The 23,118-nt window shown below is 38.0% G+C and overlaps 3 protein-coding genes across 13 annotated transcripts in view; all 3 read left to right on the plus strand.

Annotated features, from left to right (window-relative positions):
- Window positions 1-3,305, plus strand: part of tnika (TRAF2 and NCK interacting kinase a) — a 55,244-nt gene extending 51,939 nt beyond the window's left edge. For all 11 annotated transcript variants that reach the window (XM_006798747.3, XM_087833156.1, XM_087833158.1 and 8 more), the window contains one exon: window positions 476-3,305. In XM_006798747.3, the coding sequence (XP_006798810.1) occupies window positions 476-559 (84 nt within the window). In that variant the 3' untranslated portion in view covers window positions 560-3,305. The remainder of the gene's footprint in view (window positions 1-475) is intronic.
- A 524-nt stretch (window positions 3,306-3,829) lies between these two features.
- On the plus strand, window positions 3,830-13,155 carry slc2a2 (solute carrier family 2 member 2). Its single transcript, XM_006798763.3, has 12 exons — window positions 3,830-3,900; window positions 7,013-7,108; window positions 7,904-8,100; window positions 8,269-8,393; window positions 8,607-8,722; window positions 8,816-8,978; window positions 9,475-9,581; window positions 9,902-9,982; window positions 10,101-10,205; window positions 10,347-10,448; window positions 10,869-11,072; window positions 11,193-13,155. The coding sequence occupies exons 1-12, from the start codon at window positions 3,886-3,888 to the stop codon at window positions 11,382-11,384; spliced, it is 1,503 nt and encodes a 500-aa protein (XP_006798826.2). The 5' UTR covers window positions 3,830-3,885; the 3' UTR covers window positions 11,385-13,155.
- Window positions 13,156-13,681: 526 nt separating this feature from the next.
- eif5a2 (eukaryotic translation initiation factor 5A2) lies at window positions 13,682-21,447 on the plus strand. The gene is made up of 5 exons (XM_006798764.3): window positions 13,682-13,805; window positions 14,814-14,994; window positions 15,125-15,229; window positions 17,566-17,697; window positions 18,087-21,447. The coding sequence occupies exons 2-5, from the start codon at window positions 14,833-14,835 to the stop codon at window positions 18,147-18,149; spliced, it is 462 nt and encodes a 153-aa protein (XP_006798827.1). The 5' UTR covers window positions 13,682-13,805; window positions 14,814-14,832; the 3' UTR covers window positions 18,150-21,447.
- The last annotated feature ends 1,671 nt before the right edge of the window (window positions 21,448-23,118 follow it).

Raw genomic sequence — 23,118 nt, forward strand, 5'->3', positions numbered from 1 at the left:
GAATGAACTGCCATGCATAATTTTAGCATTTTGGGAATAATACTGCTGTATTTCAAGAGTGGGACCATATCTCATACACTCCCCTTTCAGTCCCATGGTTTATATATGCCTCCCTGCACTCCAGGCAGTTTATTATCTCCTTCTCCTTTCTCATTTCCCACACTTCTCATTAGTACTGTGAATCTGCTCGGCCCAGGAGCTGCTGCCAGTCCTCATTAATGCCTTCTTCAGGCTATATGGATATATGCTTATCTTTCAATAAATGTAGCCTAGCCTAACTCAGGATGTGGTCCCTTCTAGTGAAAAAGAGTTTTAGATGCAGGTTGGACATACCTATACATATGTCACAGTTTGTAGGTGGTGATGTCTCGAGTACACTTAACGTATTATTTGATAAAAGTAAATTCAATTGCATCATTGCTAATAATAATTGTGCTTTTTGAGAACACATGCTTTTCATGTTTTTTTTATCCAGGTATTCTTTGCATCCGTGCGCTCAGGAGGTAGCAGCCAAGTTTTCTTCATGACGCTCAACAGAAACTCTATGATGAACTGGTGATGTCTCCCCTTACTCACTCTGCCTCACTCTCCCACTGGTGGCAGCCGACCTTGACCCACCACATATCTCACAAGTGAACCCGACTCACCGAGATGCCACAAATGAACTGTTGCCACACTGGAGAGGCTAACAAAGTGTAGAGAGAGAAAAAGAAGTTATTTTAGTGGAAAAAAAAAACAATTCTAAATAAAGACAGAAGTTATTCTAGATTAAACCGGGTCATTCAGAAGCCATCCAGCTGACTGGCAAACTGGTGCCACCGACTTTCCAAACGATCTCTTCTTTCCTGTTTCTCTGCAACTCTTCTTTTTATGTAGCTCAATTTTTCTCTTTATTCCCTCAAAACTGACCAGTGCATCCAAGTGTTTGACAAATGTAGAAATACACTTTTGACCTTTCTTAACCCCCCTCCCTTCACTCCTGTCCATCTTTGTAGCTCAAACTCATTTTCAGTCCTTTGAGACCCATATTCATCAATACCTTTACTTCCTACCCACTGTGTGTGGAATACTACTACACCTCAGAGATTGGAGAAGCAATATATGAATACAATTTAATCTAAATTTAAATATACTTCTAATAGAACGGTGCAGGGAGAGCAGCTGAGAGATGACAAATCCTCTTTGAATGTCAGCGATGAAAGCAGACAGCCTGATTGATTTTCTTTCTCCTTTGACACTCCCTTCGTCCTCCACTTCCTCCCCTCACTATCTTTTGGTTTCTGAGAAAACCGAGTTGTGATTTAATGTTCGATCGCACGCCACCGATAGAGATGCGGTGAGACATTCTGCCGTCAGGTGGGTCTTAACAGTATGCAAAGATGATATCTGTGTCCCTTTAAAATGAAATCACTGGTCCATCCTGTCCTCTTCCCTTCTTTGTTTTCCTTTCCTTCCTCACCTCACTCCTTTCCGCCAACATCGTGACGATGATCTCTTCACTTTTACGTCTTTAAACTCTGAAGGTGCTGCATCAGATATACTGTAATATTAAACGAGCAATGGGAGTGGGGTTTTTTTTTGTTTTGTTTATTTCTGTTCTTTTATTTTTCTGTGGGACAGTTTTGAGTCAGACAGTCTTTGAAGTTTCATGAAATGTACAGCACATCTGTGTCTCTGAAATCAGGAGTGTATTTTAGTGTGTATGTATGCGTGCGTGTGAATTTGTGTATCTCAATCAAAGTTGGACATTGAAATCAATGTCCGGCGAGAATAAAGTAATTCATGTCTTTGTGTGTAAACTTACCTTAATCTGATCAAAGCAACACTGAGTGTGTTTACATGCAGATTTATAATTTTATCTTCGTAGTATGAAGTTTATGAGTTGGTGTCTGAACACCATACGTTTAAAATAGGCAATATTAATGGCTGATTTTGGGGGGGGAGGGGGGTGTTTTGTGTGTTTCCATGAACACAGTAGTGTCTTGGCTGTTCACTCTTACAGCCGCTTAGCTGCAGAAATATGACAATGCATATAAAGAGCTCATAGCCTCAACAGGATATGAGCTACTATCCCAAATACTGTGTGCATGTGAAAGCACTCGTTGTTAACAACTGTGGGGTCGTTTTGAATCATGCTCCTCCTTGGTTGGTTCTTCTGATTTTTGGCTCCTAACTGTTTGTACAGTGCCTAGCATGATGTAAGCAAAACTTAATCAGAGGCCAAAAGATTACTGCTTTTTTTTTTGGCCGATATGGTTACATTACAGGTTTGTTTTTGTTTTTTGTTTTTTTTAATCTCTGTGAAGGTTATTATCTAACGTAACTCACTGGCGATGTTATTTTTCTCCACTTATGGAGATGTACATTAACAAATTTAAGAGTTTGATTATTCTTTGAAAGGAGCAACTAATTATGACGAAACTTTGCCATATATGTCCAAATACTTTGCACAGCTCAATCATCAAAATTATGAAATTGATTTTACTTGTCAAAATTGAGGCGATTTTGGCTTTACATTAAAACCGTCATCAACCCACCACCTGGAGACAACCTTCGGGAAGCTCATGTAGAACTCAGTTACTGTAACTATAAAAATATGAAGACTTTGCATGAGCAGTAAATTAAAACCACTAAAGACCTAAAACTCACACCTTCAACCTAAATGCAACCAGCTGGCACACCTGCCACATATAATAGTCCCGGTGATGGTTTAAATTTAAAGTCAGAGCCTAAAAAGATGGACTCCTGTTTTGTAATAACTTTGCTCTTAGATTTCTCAGTAAATTGGTTCTCTGGTTCACAAAAAATGGACATGTTTCTCAATGTAATGATCCTCTGATTGAAGTTCTTATTTTCTGTTAAATTGTTGAATGTTTTCTGTTGTATCTTCAAGGATTTTTTACACATCCATATACAGTAGTAGCTGTTACTGTGCACCTGTAACTTAGGGTTACCGATCTCTGTTAGGGGGAGCAGGCTCTAACATTATAGCAATAAAGAGCTTAGCTGCAGAAACCACTGTCTTCCATGTGTGTGTATGTGTGCACACGTGCATTTCTGTGTCTGATTAATGATCATGTGGGAATGGGGCATTATTGAGGTGTTTGTTAATCATTTAATTCGCTCCCCTCATTGGAAAATGCTGACTGTCGTTACACTGAGGTTTCTCCTTTCAAAGACGAAACCACTTTATTCTTTATTCAATTTAATTCTTGTTTTCTTTATTTTAAAAGAGCATTACTAATGTCCTGTTTTGGGATTTATTTGTTTTGTAAAAGAGATGCTGTAAGAGAGAAATAAATGAAACTAGCATTACTCTTCTCGAGTTGTGTGCTTTCTAAACATGTTTATGAGAGAGTCAGTTGTTTTTTGCAAGTTTGCACATTCGTATTACGTCTGATCCTCAGACTTTGTCCAGTCCAGCACTCAAGTATATCATTAACAGCAAATGTGTGTGTGTGTGTGTGTGTGGTGTAAGAGTGAGAGGAAGAGAAAGATAATGTCATTTCTCCTATCAAGAAAAGCATTTTTTTTTTAGCAACAGTATGCTAACTTTGGATTCCATATTTAATTGCAATATAAACGTCATGTTTCATAATAATCAAGTAGAAGCACCACACAGAAGATCTTTAGATCAGAACTTTTCAACATAAATTCTTCGTTGTCTCATTATACTTGCCATAAATATGATATACTATAACAGTATGTATGTTTGTGCATTGAAATTAGGAATATTATTGCTTCATTTATTTGTAAAAGGTCTTCCTGGGATGTGTGTGCATCTATGTGCATGTGCCATGTGTGTGTTTGTCTTTAGCCAGTGGACACAGTGTAATCAGGCATGCTGCTTGATCATTGCTAAACTCCTGACACTTTGGACCCAGCATGGAGACGGGAAAGGTAAGCGTATTTGGACATGTACATTCTTTACATTCTTTGCGCTTTATAAATGGCTACATATCTGTCTCCTTTTACTGGTTCATGGAAAGCAGTGTTTGAAAGCAGGTGTCGTTGGCGTACAGATGCTTAAAGCTTACAGACTGTTAAACGAGAGGACACTGGCTTTTAATCATCAGGGCGTCCTGCTTGCATTAATACCTTGCTTAAGACACTCTCGTGACTAAAATTATGATGTGTCTGCTTCAAAGAGACCTTAAATTTGTTTAATTACTTTTGTGTGAAAGCATTTATTTACAGAAATAGTGAATAAAGGAGTAACTCTTTGAGCCACCCCTCATTTCTTTAGATTTTGCCTCTATTGTGTGCCTTTCTCTTTTTTCGTATGTCCTCCTCTTGTTTGTATATATTTCTCCTGTTTGGTGTTTATTCCTGCTACCTGGATACCTAAGGAGCTGGACCTTATTCAATTTTATTCTTCTTCTTCAGGAATACATGACAATAGATTCTATTCATGTGGGTGTAGCATTTTCACTCATCCAAGTGACTTCTTCAGTCTCAGCTGACTGCAAGTTTCCCAACCTTGTACATTTGCATAATGACTGAAACTAGCACCGTTAATGTACAATGGGTCATAAAGTCAGTTATCAATGATCTGTATTATATTAATTGTAATGGGATCAAAGGGTATCAAACGGGAAGGTGCATTCTGTCTGTCATTTTAAAGAAGAAGGACTCCACTGCTGCATTCATCCCAGACTGGAGGTTATCTGAAATTTGGAGATGTCCTGCCTACTTGAGAGAGCCATTTGGGTGTCATGGAGCAATGTAGGAGTAACAGCCTAAGCAGGTAGAGCGAATAATGCTCTACCTGTTGATCTGACTGTCTAATGCTCAGCTGGAAAATGTACTTGAAAAAAAAAAAATGTTACCTTTCCTCCCCCAAAAAGTTAGGAAAGCAGCAATTGTTTACTCCTCCTGTCCCATGCCAGCATGCCCTGAGCTTAGTATTAGGCAAATGTTTGCGCTATAACTGTCTATACTGTGTTCAGCTTTTGTTGTTTTTAGTTGCTCCTGTTCCCCGTTCATCTCCTGTACTGTAGAGAATGCTTGGTTCTCATTGTCAGCAATAAGTCAGACTCATTGAGTCTGTTCTTAATATTTATGGACACAATCTCTAGGCACAGCCAAGAGGTAGAGGGGGTCAGATTTCATGGACTCTGGATATCAGCTCTGCTTTTTACAGATTAGTTGGTTCTCTTACTGTTTTGTGTAGTATATAATGAGAATATTAAAAGGATATTTCAAAGTCATGTGGGATGCAGGTTTTTGGGCCCCTCTTCTTTGGAACCAGCTCCCAGTTTGTTTATGGGAGACAGACATTTACTTGTAAGATTAGGCATACAACTTTCTTTTTTGATAAAAGATATAGATTAGGTGACCATGAATACTCCCTTAGTTACTCTGCAAAAGGCCTGAGCTGCTGGGGCCTGAATGTTTCTCATTCGCTCCCCTTTTTTAATCATTGGGTGTTTATACACCACTCTGTCTGAGATTAGTTATCATTATTCTCTGGGTCTCTTTCACAATGTGTATTTTGTGCTGTCTTCCTCCCCTCACCCTTGGCCAGTCATGGCAGATGACTGCCCCTTCCTAAGCCTGGTTCTGCCAGAGTTTTCTTCCTTTTAAAATTGAATTTTCCATTCCCACTGTTGCCATCTTTTTCACAGGAGGTCATTTGTTTTTGAGATTTTCTCTGCTACTGTACACTCTTTACCTTACAATGCAAAGGGCCTTGAAGTGTCTGCTGTTGTGATGTGGTGCTATATACATCAATCTGAATTGAACTTGAACTTGAACATTCAGGACGTTACATCCAGCTTGTGTTAGAGCAGTTTGGAGCGGAATGTGAAGTGACTGGCAGGAAATGGGAATTAGCACCTCCAAGTGCAAAGCCATGGTTCTCAGTTAATGGTAGACTGCCCACTTTGGGTCAGAGAGGAGTTCCTGCCCCAAATTGAGTAGTTTAAGGAGCTCTGAGTCTTGTTCACAAGTGAGGGGAGAATGGAGCAGGAGTTTGACAGAGAGCTGAGTTAAAGGAGCTGAGCTTAAAAGCAAATCTCAAGCTTTATAGGTTGATCTAGGGTCCTACTCCCAGCTGTGGCCATGAGCTGTGGCCAGTGACCAACAAAATAAAATTGTGGATAAGAGCAGCAGGAATGAGTTTTCTCTTCTCTGAAGGGTGTCTTTGCTTAGCCTTAGCCATAGGGTGTCGAGCTTGGTCATGTGGGAGAGGCTCAGAGTAGAGTTGCTATTCCTCTTCACTGAAAGGCGGCCGCTGAGGTGGCATTGGCATCAGACCAGGATGCCTCCCGAATGCCTCTTTTTTGGGTATGACCTACAAGCTCAGGACATGCTGGAGAGATTATATATTTTGGCTGACTGAGATTTCAGTGAATCTTTGTAAAGACTGCTATGTAACCAGTGTAAGTGGCCAGTGCTCTCACTGGCATTCATGCTTATCTGTGTATTAATTGACCTGTGGTTGTGTCTTGGTGCCAACCACAATAAAAACATATAAAAGGGTGGGGCATTTTCCCTCCTGGGTCCCTACTTGTCCCCCACTCCCTTCTTCTCGAATCCATTCCAGTAGTTTCTGCAATCCCCTTCAAGCAATTTCCTGACATCAGGGAATTTATATCTTGATAGTTACTCCTGTTGAGATGCTACGTAATAGGCTAATTACAGTAGTTGTCAGTGTGACATGTAATTACATTTCCGGGGAGGTCCACCACAGCTTATGACATGGGTTATATAAGGGTGGTCATACCAAATATTCACTTTCAAGTTTATTGGAGTTGTATAAACTTTATTTTTGCTTTATAGATTGTATTTCCATGTATATTTGCATGTTTCAATAACTGGCTATTATTGGATTAGCCACAGTGTTATATAAAGAACTGAGAGGTGGCGCAAGACCTTCGCACAGGCCTTCGCACAGCACTGTATTTTTATTTCTACTGTGAAATAACACTAAGTTTATTATAAATAAAGCAGCTTGTGTTTGTTCGTGTATTAATTTCTGTGGACTCATCATTACTGTTCATTTCTGCAGCAGCTAACAGGCACTCTAGCTCTGGCTGTGTTCACAGCCACTCTGGGATCCCTACAATTTGGATACAGTCTTGGAGTCATCAACACACCCCAAAAGGTAGACTACTTCACCCTTACTAAGCTACCCAATTGTCCCTGCCAGCCAGGGTCAGCAGGAGGGATTAAAAGGAAGCAATTTGGTGCTTTTTGATTACATTGTTAGGTAAGGTAAGCTTTATATTTAGCACTAGACTGGATGACTGGGAAGTAGAGATTGACTGATATAGGATTTTTAAAGCTGTTAGATAGTTAGTGCGTAGTCATTTATGAGTCCTTAGTGAAATGACAGTGAAGTTTGAAAATAATCTTATTGTCCATTGTTGCAAGTTTACATTCTGTCCAATTTAGTCATGGGCTGTAAGAGATGATAAAAATGACCTTCTGATTACTACAGCACACATATACACACTTGGGAAGATCCTCTACACGCTCAGTACATTTAACTTTCAGTGTAGTGTTAGTGCTTGAGTGGGCGTATTTGAAACCAAATAATAATCTTTTCCTAAATCTAACTGAATAGTTTTAGCAGGTAAAACTTCACCAAATAGTGAACCAGAATCTGCCAGGTTCCACTACCACCTCACTACAGAAGTTTTGAAATTTACAAACTTTTATATATATATCAGTATATCATCAATATTGCAACTTTGTAATGAACATCAAAAAGTTAAGAAAATGATTGAATGAATGAAGAAAAAATTAACTAATGTACTGTCTGTGCTTTGATGAAATTTCTATATTTTCTATATTCATATTTGTATTTATTTGTGCAAGCAAATTTTGAGTCAAGTCTATCTCTATGTTTGCAGCCATCCTTGTACTGTTTGATAACATGTCTGTGTCTGTATCGTAGATCATTGAAAAGAGTTATGGCCAGTCCCTGGGTGTGTGGACAGAAAGGGCTGCTGGCTCATCAGAAAACATCACAGAAGAAGACCCAGGTCACCACCCTTCTGTGATCATGTATTGGTCATTGTCAGTGGCAATCTTCTCCATCGGTGGCATGGTATCCTCCTTCTTGGTTGGATTTGTGGGCGATCTGAAAGGGAGGTAAGAAAAGAAAAATGAATTATAATGGCACAAGTGAAACAAATTTGGTTAAAAAACTAAAAGCTAGAGTATGGAGAGTGATTAGACTAACGACAGGAGTGATGTAGCAAGTTTAGGGAGAAGCGTTTTTTGTATTAAACTGTCAGTTTACTTTCTCTTGTTTTGCAGGGTAAAAGGGATGTTAATGATCAATGTTCTGGCTGTAGCAGCTGGACTGCTGATGGGTCTTTGTAAGATGTGGAAGCCACACATCATGATCATCTCAGGCCGCGCTGTTATGGGTTTCTATTGTGGTACATTAACGAACGTCTTACAGTCTTCAATCAACACTCACATAATGAAATCCCAGTGTTTAAGGGTTTTATGTAAACACTGCGCTGGGATTTCTAAATGAACAAGCGTTCCTAAATTGCACATGGACATCAAACAACAGTCTTGTTATGCTGTCGTATCTGTAACTGCAAATGTATTCATTTAAATGGTTTCACTTATAATGTGTATTTAAGGTCTGGCATCTGGGCTAGTCCCTATGTACATTGGGGAGATTGCACCAAAAGCTTACAGAGGATCTCTGGGAGCATTACACCAGCTCGCTGTTGTCATTGGCATTCTAATCAGCCAGGTGAGCTACAGTCATCCACACACATGTACATGCACATCATCTTTGCTCAAGAGCACATGGAGGATATAATCTGAAGTGTATATGTTGATGCAGGTAATAGGTTTGGATTTTGCGCTTGGTAATGATAAAATGTGGCCCCTGTTGCTTGGTCTGTCTGGAGCTCCAGCAATATTACAATCCCTTCTGCTGCCTCTTTGTCCTGAGAGTCCACGATACCTTTACATCCTATTGGGCAAGGAGCAAGAGGCTCGACAAAGTAAGTACAGAAACGTACTCCTCATCGTGGAACTTTCAAATGTATATTTTGGCAGTATGCTTGGGTAAATTATTGCACATGAGAGGTATTAGACACACTGTTGGCAGCTGGTTTGTTTAGCTTAGAACAAAGAGAAAAAATAGAGGATAACAAAACAAAAAGACCAAAAAACAGGACACCGGGGAAGTGTTTTTATTATTTTTGGAGACCTTGATAGGCACTCCCAGCAACTCCTGGCAATATGGCGAATAACTGAATTTCCAAGATTCATAAATAGCTTTTACTTTTCTCTGGCAATACTTTTTGGCACATTTACTGATTCTTTTATAGTGCTTTTCTGCTCTCCAGGAACACTCAAAAAATTAACGCCAGCATTTTGCCTCCCATATTAAAGCCATTTTTAAAAGCATGTTTTTAACTGTACAGGACATTTTAAATTATAGTCCTACAACAGTTATTTAAGTAAGGAATTGGAAAATTTTATGATTTGTTTCAGGTCTGTGTCGTCTAAAGGGGCCGTATGATCCAACTATGGATCTGGAAGAGATGAGAAGGGAAAAAGAAGAGGCAAACAAAGAGGCCAGAGTCTCTATCTTTTCTTTGGTAGGTGTCTGTGCAGTTTTATTGTTTATACACCGTTTACCATTCATTTTCACAAAATGTCAATACTTCAGCAGCACCTCAAAAGAAAAGTTCAGGTTTTATGGCTTTAAAACAGTTATTTTTGTATTTCGAATAGCCTGAGCCACTAGAAATAACATTGCAACCAGAATATTTCTGAGTGTATAATACAGCATTCTGGTATTTCCACTGAATCCCCCAAAGATAGGGAGAAAAAAAACACCATTCACACAAATTTATCAAAAAAAAAAAAAAGTTTGTTTTTTTTAAACAATATTTCACTTTTGCCTGTTCTCTCCCAGATCTGCTCTTCTGTATACAGAAAACAGCTGGTTGTTGCCCTCATGATGCACCTCTCTCAGCAGTTGTCTGGCATCAATGCTGTGAGTGGAAAAAGCAGTTTTAACTCTGTCTGAGTTAATTGACTACAGACTTGTGACTTTTCCTGAGTATGCAACCACTCAGAGTGTCAAGAAAACCTTTGCTTGTTTTCTCTTTAAGATCTTTTACTACTCTACCGCTATCTTCTCTCGAGCTGGTGTCAGTCATCCAGTTTATGCCACTATAGGAGTCGGGGTCATCAACATGATCTTCACTATGGTGTCTGTGAGTAGCAATATGAATACAAAACACACATAAACTTGTAAAACAGGAACCATGTACTGGCATAGTATTGTTTCTTCAATCTACACACTGTTACATACATGTAAACACACACACACATTTATATGTATATATGTGTTCCAGGTGGCACTGGTGGACAGGGCTGGCAGACGCACTCTAACTCTGGTTGGTCTTGGGGGAATGTGTTGCTGTGCTGTTGCCATGACAGTGGGCCTCAAATTGCAGGTTTGTCACTTCAGATTCACACCTTCAGTCTTTTAGCAATGCTTTGATCATATTATGTAGTGCAGAAAGGTTACATCAATGTTGATATCTTGATCAACTTGTTTATCAGTCTGTATTTTAAAAGTAAAGTAAACAAAAAGACTGTATAAAATAGGCAATTGCACAATTACATTTAAAGATAATTATAGAATATTATTATGTGTTAAGTTCAGATGTCATTTTGAATGGAGAATAAAGCCAGAAACAATAGCTGGAAGGTTGGGTTCTGCAGAGAGAGCTCATACATTTCTTGTGCATACTCAGTGAGACACACCGATGAACAGAAAGTAACAAAAAGTGCTCAAACCACATTTTTTCCTTTTTAATGTCCATAAATTTGAAGAAAACTGTTTTTCTTGATTGATGTGCTCTTTCCTCCAGAATGAATATTCGTGGATGAGCTACGTCAGCATGTCAGCTATCTTCCTCTTTGTAAGTTTCTTTGAGATTGGGCCTGGTCCCATTCCGTGGTTCATAGTGGCTGAACTGTTCAGCCAGGGACCTCGACCTGCTGCTATTGCTCTAGCTGGCTGCTGTAACTGGACCTGCAACTTCATCATAGGCATGACCTTTCAGTATATACAGGTGAGGGGGAAAAGACACACATAGGCAATGTAAACTTGTGCTTCTCGTGAACCCATATAGGTTGACATATCTCAGCTTCACTAATAATTCCTGATTTGTGTTTTTAATATTTCTCATCAGGATTGGTTGGGTTCTTATGTGTTCATCCTGTTTGCCGTGCTGCTTCTTGGCTTCGTACTATTTATTTATTTTCGGGTGCCGGAAACCAAGGGCAAATCCTTTGAAGAGATTGCTGCTATCTTCCACAAGGGACGTCAGATCCCTACAGATAATAGTGAACTGCAAGAGCTTAAATCATCCACAGATGCCTAAAACAAAAGCTGTTTGCTTTTGAAGTCTTATTCTATGATATACAAGTGTATGTTCGATATTATTTCATAGATGCTCGTTTATCACACACTTATCAATTTAGTGTTATAACGACTACCTGATTTGTTAAAGAGAAATGTTTTAAGGTTTGTGAACTACACAAAAACCAACGCTGAAATGTTGGAAAGTGTCATGTTTCCGTTATGCACGGAGAAAGGTTTACATTTTATCAAAATATGAGGGAAACTTTCAAAGAAGCTACAATCATTTTACACTGACAACACATGACATGACTGACTCTACAGAAAATTACAACCCAACTCTGCAGTTCACCTCAGCTCTGCGAGACTTAGTTTATATATGTAGCGTCATTAGTTTCCAGGATACTTACTACTGTTTTGGTTCTCTTTTATCATCCTCATAGTGATATTTAGAGCCATTGCACACTATTATTTTTAAGTATATAAACTAAATGTAAACTACCTACTCAGGACCAAAACTGAATAGAGACCAGCTTATGAATACTGAAATATTTAGGAGCTAAAGAGCTAGATATCGGCATAAGAACAAGGGGAGAGCAACAAATAGAGCAAAAAGGAGAATGACTATTGGATATGAATTCATCCTTGGTTTCAAATTAATACTAATTTTGCTCTTTGTGCTAGTGTGTAAAATACTCAACTTATCAGCTTTCATCTTCTGCCCCCAAGTGGTTATAAAAAATAGTGCTAGATTATTGGCATTAAAGCATGAAAAAACTTAAAACTGTGCTATTAATGAATGAGCTAATGAAACAGCACTGATGTTTAAACTTGAAACACAAGAGACAAAAAACTATTATGCTGTATGAATGTTTAGCTGCCACCACCGGATATTATTGACTTACAGGAGCATGTCAGTATTTTCTGTGCATTCAGAAACTTATTATGTCTATTGTTACTGGTTGTTTAATATGTCACCTTTAATCTGCAGAATAATGTATGTATATCCATGTATGTGTCTTACACAAATGGAGTTACCCAGTGAGTATATTAATAGGGAGTGCAAGCCTTTGTTTACTTTGTAAAACTGATCAGTGCTTTGAAAGCTAATCATGGTGTAGTCCCTGTTGTGATGTTAAATTACGTGAATTTGAAAGAACATTGATTTATACTCAGTTTAGATTGAAGTGAAGTATTAGATGTGATTTTAAAGACTGATAAAGATTTATATTATAATTATTATTATTAATTTTTGCATCATCTTACAAAGTGCACCTGTAAAAAAAAAAGAAAAAAGAAAAACGTAAAAAAAGGAGGAACTTTGTGTGTTTACAGTATGTAGCAACACACAAAAAAGGCCAGTCACTTTGGAAATTCCATGCAAAGAGAACAGATGGTTGGAGATGAGTGTTTAACTGATAATAGAAGAAATTTACTTTGCTTTCAGACACATCTGCTTACCCTGAAACACAATCTGTTTTACGCAGCCCCCAGCAACACCCAGGGAATAATTCAAGACCAATTTGCAGTTGTCAGTGTCATCACTTCACTGTAAGCACCACTGTTGTGCTGTAAATTAAAATCATCATGGGTTAATGCACACATGGAAACACAGGATGGTGCTTTTTCTATCTATGTTTATCTTTAACCACAACAATAACAACCTTTGCCCTAGAGAAATATATATAAATTGTAATGTTCACATTACAAGTTAACAGGCCATATACTTTATGCTTTTAAGAAAATATAATGTCTGATTTTCTTTGTACAAGAAAAAATAAAATAAGTATTTTAAATCACAATTTTCAATTTGCTGTTTTATTACATTTCACTGATGGACAAATGGCAAATGAAGACATCATGGAAACTGATGGACTGAATTTATCTGCCTGCACTGATTAACTCAGCAAATTTCTAAACAGTTAATGCACTATTTTCATTAAACCCAGTGAATTAAACCTGAAGGTCTGAACCTCAAGCACATCATGTCTTGACTGTTTGATTTAAAAACCATTCTGGTGGTCTACAGAATCAAAACTACAAAAACTGTGCTTTGCCCAAAAATGTGGACCTGGGTGTACTTATTATGTAGGTGTCCCTGTTTTACATGATTTGATTTGAAGATTCGAATTAAATGAGCTCATAAATGCTTTAAAATACTTTACTAGTTTTGATATAGCCTACTGTTGATGCAGGGGGACTTTAAAAAAATAGCTTTTTTGGATAGGTCTGTACAGGTGTGCGAGGCAGGGCGGAAGTTATCTTCAGGAAGCCACTGCGCTCCAGCACGTAACGTTGCAACGTTTATATGAGCGCCCCCACCCTCCTCCTACTAACACGTCACACATGCCACCGGAGCCCGTACCTGCCCTCTCCGCTTCTCATGCGGTACAAAAGCTCCACGCATGCGAAGTGACTCTCCCTTTTCTCTTTAAGATATAAGGTAAGCTAAATGTCAGGCTCAAGTTTAATATTTTTGACAGTAGCGCTGACATTATGTGCAGCGCTTGTTTGCGGTGTAATGAAAACTCACCTCATCTCTAACACTGTGATGCATTCGTTATCTCGATAGTTTGTCGGTAACTTGGAATTAGTGGGCGCTCGTTGAGGTTTTTATTTAGCACTGTTGTCAAGCTAACATTAGCAGCAGTATCGTTATCCAGTGTCAGTGGATGTAGGTTGGGTTAGCGAGCTAACGTGGCTAACTATGACAGAAAAGGGACAAGATGAAGGTGCGGCTAGCGTACTGTTTTAAAGCTGTAGTGGCGGATGATCATCTGGCCCAGCTGCCACGTAACCTGCTAGGTCGTTAATGGGGCTTGTCTAACCTTAGCAGCCTAGCCAGTGTGAGGAAAACTCGACCTTTTGTTTTGACCCAGTGAACGAAAAGGGTGGCTGACAAGTTACCGTGTTGGGGTATTATTTTTTTCACTTAGTAGTGTTTATGGGAACATTTGGGAACCTAACAGCTTGGTGTCCAAATAGATTTAGCACGTTCACATATGACGTTAGCCGTTAGCTTTTCGGGTGGATAGCAGGCAGCAGTGTTTGGATACAGTGTATGGGTGCAACGCCTAGAAATATTTACACTAGTTTAGGGACTGCATGTTAAAATTATAGCTTTATTGAACTTTTAGAATAATGCAATAATTCTTTTAAAACAATTGCAAAGTAAACAAACTCAAAGTAATTCGAAAGGGATGGCTGACATTAGATCAAGTATTGAATTGTGATAGATTGAGCTAAGTTGTCATAATGTTTATAATTTGGAAATCTGTGCTGATTACTCACTTTTTAATGTCACTTATATAATTTCTCTTGTAAACTTGCAATGGGCCATTGGTTTTTGACACTATACAAATCATCATCATCTTATTATTATTATTATTATTGTTATTGTTATTTTTTATTGTATATATTTAATTTTAAAAAATGTATCCTGGTGATACAGTACAACCTGTGGATCCACTATGGCAGATGATGATTTCTCCACTGCTGATGCTGGGGCCTCTACAACATACCCAATGCAGTGCTCTGCACTGAGGAAGAATGGCTATGTCATGCTGAAAGGACGTCCCTGTAAGATAGTTGACATGTCTACCTCCAAGACTGGCAAGCATGGACATGCAAAGGTAAAATCACTTTGTCTATACTTTAGAATTCAGCGCTTAAGGAACTTTAGCCTGATGGGTCTCAGTTTTACAAGTAATACAGAATGCTTCTTTGGCACAAGGTAAGCTCTAATCAGTTCATTGTTCCCAGGTTCACCTTACTGGACTTGACATCTTTACTCAGAAAAAGTATGAAGATATCTGCCCGTCTACCCACAACATGGATGTTCCAAATATAACAAGGAAAGACTATCAGGTGAATGTTTCTTTTGGACATATCTTGCAATATAGCTTGCTGTGCAGGTTAAACAATTTAGTACTGAAGGGCAGTAACTGTTTGGAAATGTGTTTAAAGCGTGAGAGGAATGAATGGTTTCTTGACTGCTGAAGGGGTGTGTCTCATTTATCAGAGCTGAAGTGTTGCTTCAGTATGTTTAAAAAAAATATATATACAGGTATCAGACTGGTCGGTCAGGTTTTGGATTGACCAATAAGCAGTCTTCTCTAACTGTTGGGCTATTTTGAGGCCGTAGTTTTCAGAAAATGCATCTTTGGGCATCTTTTTCTTCATATAATGAAATCTTCTATGTAGCAAATGAGTCTTATAATTTGCATTTTTCCTGGTGGTGGTTTATTATGTTACGTTCTACTTATGGATGTATAGAGGCCCACGTGACAGATTTCAGGCTTTGTATAGATGTGCCACCCAGACCATACACTTCACAACTTCTTTGGTGTCTGCGGTTGTCTAGTTGCTTTTCCACATAGTGTGCACTTTTATTTATTTATTTATTTTTGGTAATGGTTTAGAATTAAAGACTATACATGACACTGTCCCTGATAGGTGGTTGACGCATGCACAACAAAGAATGAAAGAGCACATTGCTAGACTGCTAAGTTTAAATTTGAATGAGAAATGATAATTGCTGTAACTGCAAATGTTCAAAGTGAGTAATCAGCCATCTTGCACTGTTTGTGAATTGCATCATCTGGATCTTGTAGCAATATCAAATGATATACAGATGTAAAAATTATACTACTGTTACCTTAATTTGGTATCACTAACTTAATAATCTCGGAAATTCCATGTAATTGGCATCAGGTACTAGTTCCTTCTGGTTTTAGTATGTATAAAATAATAGGGTTTTTCCTCTAGCCCAGAATACCACTGTGCAATATTTAACCCACACTGTAAATGCATAAAAAATAGAAATGAATAGTGTTATTTTTTCCAATATTTGTATTAGGGCTGTGCGATATGAGTAACTATATCGGATGATGAAATTAAAATGTCTATCGTTTCATATTATATGCTGTCGTTTGTTTCGTGATGTTGCAAAGTACAATGTTTACGGCAAGATTTTTTTCCTTGTTTGGATGGTCACCACAGAGAATACCAGCATAGCCAGTGAAGATGAGGGAGAACCAGGCAGGTCCAAACAGAAAAACCAGTCAAAACAAATCGCGGATCTTATTTCTAAATGAGGGGCTACCTCTGTAGCATGGATATAGTTTGGTTATGAAAAGTCTGACACGAACCAGAAAACTGTACTATTCAAATAATGCTGCAAACTAGTCCCCACCAGACTCAAACATGGCAAACCGCTTCTACTAGCTACGCAAGACTCGTGTGTAAGACTGTGGAGAGAGTTTACAGATGAGAAGCAAAAAAGAGAGGTGCTCAAAATAAACCTTAGACTCAAACTTTAGAAAAGGCTTTTCCCCGCAGCAGTTTCATGGATCAGTCAAAACACTCGACTCCAGGTACACGACGCCCAACTGAAAACACTTCGCACAAGTAGAGTTCCCGGAGATTCGCAGAATTTACAGAAAATGCACTATTTTGTGATATGTCGTTATCGGGATGAGAAATGTCTTATATTGGGATATGAGATTTTGGGACATATTGCACAGCCCTAATTTGTATATTTGTATAGTGGATATTTTTTTTTAATTAGGACTGTTCATATGTATATAGTGTCCCCCCTTCTTCTTTTCCCACATGTCTGCACTGGGTAGGAGATGCTCTGAATCTCATGTGTATAGTGACAAAAAACATTCTTTTAATATTTTAGGTGATACCACTGCAATATACAGCTACAACACTTAGAAGCACAGTTATAATAGTGTAAAAAAAAAAAAAAAAAAAAAATCTCCCAGCTTTAGTAGTTCAACATATTTACATATAAAATAATCATTCAGGAATTAGAATTGGGGTAAAATGTTCAATTAATTTGTGATTATTATTTTTTTTTTGATTTTTTTTTTTTTTTGATTTGAGGTCATATTGCCCAGTCTTAACCTAAAGTCAAGTTTCAGTATATACTGCCTCATTTTTTTTTTTCTTTTTTTTTTTTTTTTATAATAAACGTTTTCTTGTTTTTAGGGCTTTCTTATTGATCTAAACCACAATGTTCTGTGTATTGCTGCTTCACAGTAAATGCTTTCTGTTGGTGTGAATCACCACAATGTTATGAAGAAGGCATTAAAATTAACGTTTACAGCAACTGCAATAGGAAAAAGTACTTGCATCACACTTATGATTTCCTAAACTATTAACCTCTTCCATTCTGTTTATAATGGCAAATTTAGGTAATTGATGTGGCTGATGGTTTCTTGGCTCTGATGGATGACAACGGAGAAACCAGAGAGGACCTTAAATTGCCAGACAATGACCTGGGAAAAGAGATTGAGAGGAGGTTCACTAATGGGGACCAGTTTATGGTGAGTTCCTGTGTCCTGGAAAAAAAAAAGAAGTTCTAAACAGCAATGAACCAGGGCCACAGTTCAAATTTTATTTGGATATTTTCTGATATATTGCATTTCATTTAGTCATAAATGAACTCTGCTGTCTTCACTATATTTACTTAGTGTCCATTTTAATAATGTAATAATTAAGAAAGATTCCTTACTTTTGTTATAGCCTAGAACACTTGTATTCTTATGTGCTATTTTAAAGTGTACTAGTGTACTTTAACATGATTTAGTGGTAGAAATGTCCTAGCCTATCAATTTGATAAGTCATCATGCCATACTGGATCAAACATATTTGCACAAAAATCAAGGTGATGTGAGAATACTGGACCCAGATCTTAATTCCTTTCCATTTTCAGGTCTCTGTGTTAAAAGCTATAGATGAAGAGCATGTAGTGGGCACTAAGACCATGACTTCCTAATAAGTCAAGGACAACGCTGTAGACCTCACAATCCTATCCTCCATTATGGTTTTGGAGCCTCACCAAAGCTACTGGCCTTCGCCCCACACCGCCACCAGATTTGCTGCTGTCAGCTAAAATCCAGAAACTGGACGTGGTCAGCTTCTTCTCTATCTAAAGCTCAGACGTGACTGGCATTCTCTCTAAACAGTCATCTTCCCCTTGCCATCACAGCATGACTTTGCAGTGGGTGCTGATATTATTCCAGTATTTCCTACAAATATTTCAGCACTCCATAACATTCCTGTTTGAGTACTCGTTATGTGTATTTGCTTTTAAATTACGTTTTATTTTTAAAAAAGTTAAACATTTTCAGATGCCTGTAAACATGCTGTATGTTTACAGGGTAGATGCTGTACCTGATTTATTCTCTTTGATGTTTCCCGTAAAATAATTCAAATTCAGGTGGCTGATATTTGCTCCAGCTATAATCATTGCACAGTTAAGAGACCCTAAAGCATTAACGTTATTAGTAGCTTGACTATATCTGCCTGCCTTTACAAGTGACGCACAGTCATCTGCATGCGCATTCATGACTAGTATACTCATGCCTTAGCAGCTATGAATTTATGTAAATGAGAATTTTACTTACTCATGGCAGGATTTCTACAGCTCATAGCCAGGACTCAAGATGGACCTTTTTTTTTTTTTTTTTGCAGTCTCAGCTGTTATGAAGCTGAACAGGCCATAATGGGGTGGTTGGGTGGGGCCATATTCTCCTCTATGCTATAAAACTTTCCTTTCACTTGAGGCCTTTACAAGCTGTCAGATGTATAGAAACTGATTTTAAAAGAACAAAACACTTAAACATGTGCTATTTAGTCTTAAACTCTTTTTATTTTAATTGCAACAGTTTAGTCTGTATTGACAAGTACGTTTCGCATTCTCAGAATGCTACTGATATCATTTTTCTTTTTCTTTTTTTTTTTTTTTTTTGGCAGAAATTGTCAAAATATTGTATGATGTAGCAAAATCTGTGGAGGTTATACTTTGAGTTATCCAATTCTTGTTGTGACATTCATGACGAGCAGAAATTAGAAAAGTGGGAAAATGATAGTTACAGAGTAGTTGAGTAAGCAGGTCTATTTTCTAGTCTAAAACTCCTCACAAGGAGTTTTATTACATATTGCTTAGGTTAATTACTTCTCCATTCACAAACTGTTCCTAGGAGACATCAGGTAATGGCAGGAAATCAGAATGTGTTTACATGCACTGCATCAATGTTGCTGGAGAACCTGCATTTATATGCTGGTATTGTTGGTTTTCTCCCCTACCTCCTAATGGAAAATTAAAACTGAATGTAGTGTTTTGAGAGTATTAGCATTGCTAACTAAATTTAAAGCATTGCAGTCAGTTTTTTCTTTTTTCTTGTTTTGTTTTTTGAGCTGAGCATTTGGATACTGTTTCAAGAGTGTACAAAACCCCTCCTGTTTAGCTTGTGTAAATGAATTAATCAGACTGGTTAGAGGTTTTAGTCTGCCTTTTGGTTACAAGTGTCCACGTGTATACATTCTAACACTAGCTATTCATTTTTAGTCATGAATCTTTGTTGTTGTACAAACCCTGTTCAAACCTCAGTTAAGCAAATGCATTTAAAACTGTAGCTTTCTGTAGCCGAAGTCCCCCAGTCCCTTACACCATGTATAGAAAATGTTTACATGATGGTTATGACGTTAGGTCATTGCTAAAAATCTACAACAACCAGACTTCTTACATTTATGTGAACACAGGTTGTAATAAACATTGGAAGATATTCTTTTTCCTTTGCACAACAACAGCTGCTCTGTAAAGTTATTATTTTATTATTTTTTTGTGTTTTTGTTGCTTGGACTTGAATCCAAGCTTAATATTCCTTTACATCTGTCAGGACACTAAAGCAGCAAATTGTGTGTTTTGTAATAATTGTATTCATACTGTACCTATTCAGTGTGCAACCTGGTCTTCTAAAAACCTTTGTTCCCTTACAGCTAAACTGGAATGGACAACTTAAAATTTCTCCAACAGGCAACTGTGCAGTTTTGCAAGATGTTAAAAGTTGGCATAAGGAGTTAGGCTGGCAAGCGGGAAAATTATATCCAGGAGTTAGTCAGTGAAACCAGGGTCTTTCCACTTAGTTACCTATTAAGATTTGTTGTTATTCAGTGGTTGGTTGTAGGTGCAAATACTACTTGGTTTTGTTTACAAAAAAGAGATGTTTTGCTTTACAACTGATTTTGATTGATGGTCTGAAAATGAAAAGATATTATTTTCAAAGGCTTTACAAAATGCAACTGCAAATTAATTTTACTTGTATGGGAACATAATTTCAGGAGCCAAAACCATATTGTGTGATGCTTTGGCAGAGTTTTATGCCAGATTCCCTTCCTGACACAACCCCAAAGGGATTTGTCTCTCCTCGTGGAGCTTTGGCATTATAACAGTGGCTTCCAACTACTTTTTTTTTTTTTTGTGTGTGTGTGATCTGAAACAAAGTAACAGCAGTACCCTGGAATGCAAAAAGCAAAGGCTACTGCCTTAAGACCTTACTAAATAGACTAATGGTACATTTCATAGTGAGAAGTAACTTCTTCGTGGAGGTGAAAGAACTAGCAGATGAAAGCTCAAAAAGCAGGGGGAGCCTGTGCAATGAAGTTATTAGGCAGACTTTGACAAACAAGGGCACATGCTCAACAGCTTGAAGCCCCTGCTTGCCTTCTCAAGCACACAAATCTTCTCACAGCTAAAGCCTGCAGAACCTTAACCTGATTTTTACTCTACTTTAAAAGCAATAAACTAAAAAAATGTGGTGAAAATGTAACCTGTCCATTACAAACCACAGTAAACATTCTTTTGCAGAAATAAAACTATAAATGTTAAACTAGAATACACCGTAGTATCGTGCTGCTTCTTTTTTCTTTTCATTTTTTGGGGGGTTAAATTGTCATTGCACGTATGAAGAGATGGCTACACTGCAATCATGGCCCAAAGAGAAGATGTGCATTCCTTAAGCCCCTCTGTTACATTTGTTTCTAAAGTTGAACCCAGGATAATGGACTCCAAACATCCTACAGCTGATGAGCTACACAAATTGGTATTTCACATCATGCCATTTATCCTCTGTTTAGCAGTCTTGGATGTGTCTCTCACAGAGACTTAGGTAGCAGGATTAATCCGATTCTGTTCAAGGAAATGTTTACGCTGTATATGAGATGGCCCTGTGCTGTGCTTGTAAATGAGCACTGATAAGACTGTGTCATCAGTGAGGATAATAAATGACTTTGCGAATAATCTTTCTTCATCCTGTATTATTCTAGGGGAATCTATTTTTCTCTCCATCAAAAGTATGCACTTTACTAGTCAAAGGGGCTTGCAAAGAAAAGCGTCTGGACTTCTTTAAGTTGCTTGAAGACGTTTCACCTCTCATCCGAGAAGCTTCTTCAGTTCTAAGGTCAAATGGTGTGGAGTCCCAAATTTAAACCTAGTGGGAGTATTCACAGGAGCTTGCAAAGAAAAGCGTCTGGACTTCTTTAAGTAACTTAAATCCAGACGCTTTTCTTTGCAAGCTCCTGTGACTACGATGACCTGGATGACTGAGAACCTTCACAGACACTAGTGGGAGTATCCCCCCGCAGAGGGACAAAAGGACCCCCTGATGATCCTCTAATCGCCTGAGCCAAGGTGTGAAACTGGGTGTGGGTCCCAATCAGCCAGGGTTTCGGGTGAGCTCATTGTGAAACCTGGCCCCACCTTATCATGCGAACTGAAGAAACTTCTCAGATGAGAGGTGAAACGTCTTCAAGCAACTTAAAGAAGTCCAGACGCTTTTCTTTGCAAGCTCCTTTGACTACGATGACCTGGATGACTGAGAACCTTCACAGACATATGCACTTTACTATATAATTTTGACTCTTCCGGTGTATCTTCATTTGCATATGGACTAAAGGTACATTGTAGCATCTTAAAACTGAAAATTAGATGCATGTACTTGCTAATGTCTGGCTACTGTTTTGTTTCCGAAATAACAGCTCATTAAGATTTTACTGGCTATAAAGCCTCATAACTATAACCACAAGTTATATCCTTAATGTGCAGTATTATTTTGGCTATTTAAATATTCATGATTGACATCTCTGAGGTGTGGCTAAGTTTGAACATGTTTTGCAATCTCTAATATCTTATATGTTTTTGAATTGGAGGTGGGAGCAGTGTTCATTTGGGCAATGTCACAATTTCACTATTCCAGATGTGACTGAAATTCAGAATAAAATGTCATTGACATGTTTCATAGCCAGATGAAAACTGTTCGCTTGATGAATTAAGCAGATGAAGGATATGGAGTTGATTCTAAATGCTGAACATTCATTTGGTAGGAGTTCACTGGAACTCTCAGTATAGGGTCCAAAGATATGTTGGTGCACATGAAGGAGGTTCATTAAAAACTAAAATAAACTTGTCATTAAGACAGAAAAAAACCCTAAACTTCAAGAACAGTCATATCTAAGATACAGTGCATTCTTACTGGCCAGTAAACACCAAAGAGCCTAAAAGATTACTGAATGCAGCTAAAGTGGTTTCATGTCTGCACTTTAATCCTATCTTGATTGTTTCTTTTAAAATCCAGTGTGGTGGTGTACAGAAGTTAATTTTCAAGACAACAGTGTGTTGATGGGGATGTATGAGATGGCGCTGTAATCCTTTCACTATGTAACGTTACATGTAAATTTGAAAGCTCAGAGTTATGAATCTAAAGTGTTTAGTTGTAAGTAAATTTAAATTCACGGCAGTTAAAATCTTCACATTCAACGGCTAGTTCCAGTAATGTTTGTTTTTCATTGTAAAAGATCAACGAACATTTAAATAGTCAGACAGAAACAATGGGGTTAAAGGTTTTTACCTAAACTGCTCAGTAGATGGCAGTCCAACATCAGAGATTTTCGTATTGCTTTTGAAC

Source organism: Neolamprologus brichardi, chromosome 19, assembly GCF_056152115.1.
Source record: "Neolamprologus brichardi isolate AB-2024 chromosome 19, ASM5615211v1, whole genome shotgun sequence".
Classification (NCBI taxonomy): domain Eukaryota; kingdom Metazoa; phylum Chordata; class Actinopteri; order Cichliformes; family Cichlidae; genus Neolamprologus; species Neolamprologus brichardi.

What these genes read in the sequence shown, in the direction of transcription:
- slc2a2 (XM_006798763.3), top strand. An exon ending in GGAGCAAGAGGCTCGACAAA is followed by an intron (nt 8,979 to 9,474) that starts GTAAGTACAGAA and finishes GATTTGTTTCAG; the next exon opens with GTCTGTGTCGTCTAAAGGGG. An exon ending in AGTTGTCTGGCATCAATGCT is followed by an intron (nt 9,983 to 10,100) that starts GTGAGTGGAAAA and finishes TTTCTCTTTAAG; the next exon opens with ATCTTTTACTACTCTACCGC.
- eif5a2 (XM_006798764.3), top strand. Translation starts at nt 14,833, where the DNA reads ATGGCAGATGATGATTTCTCCACTGCTGATGCTGGGGCCTCTACAACA. An exon ending in GCAAGCATGGACATGCAAAG is followed by an intron (nt 14,995 to 15,124) that starts GTAAAATCACTT and finishes CATTGTTCCCAG; the next exon opens with GTTCACCTTACTGGACTTGA. An exon ending in CTAATGGGGACCAGTTTATG is followed by an intron (nt 17,698 to 18,086) that starts GTGAGTTCCTGT and finishes TTCCATTTTCAG; the next exon opens with GTCTCTGTGTTAAAAGCTAT.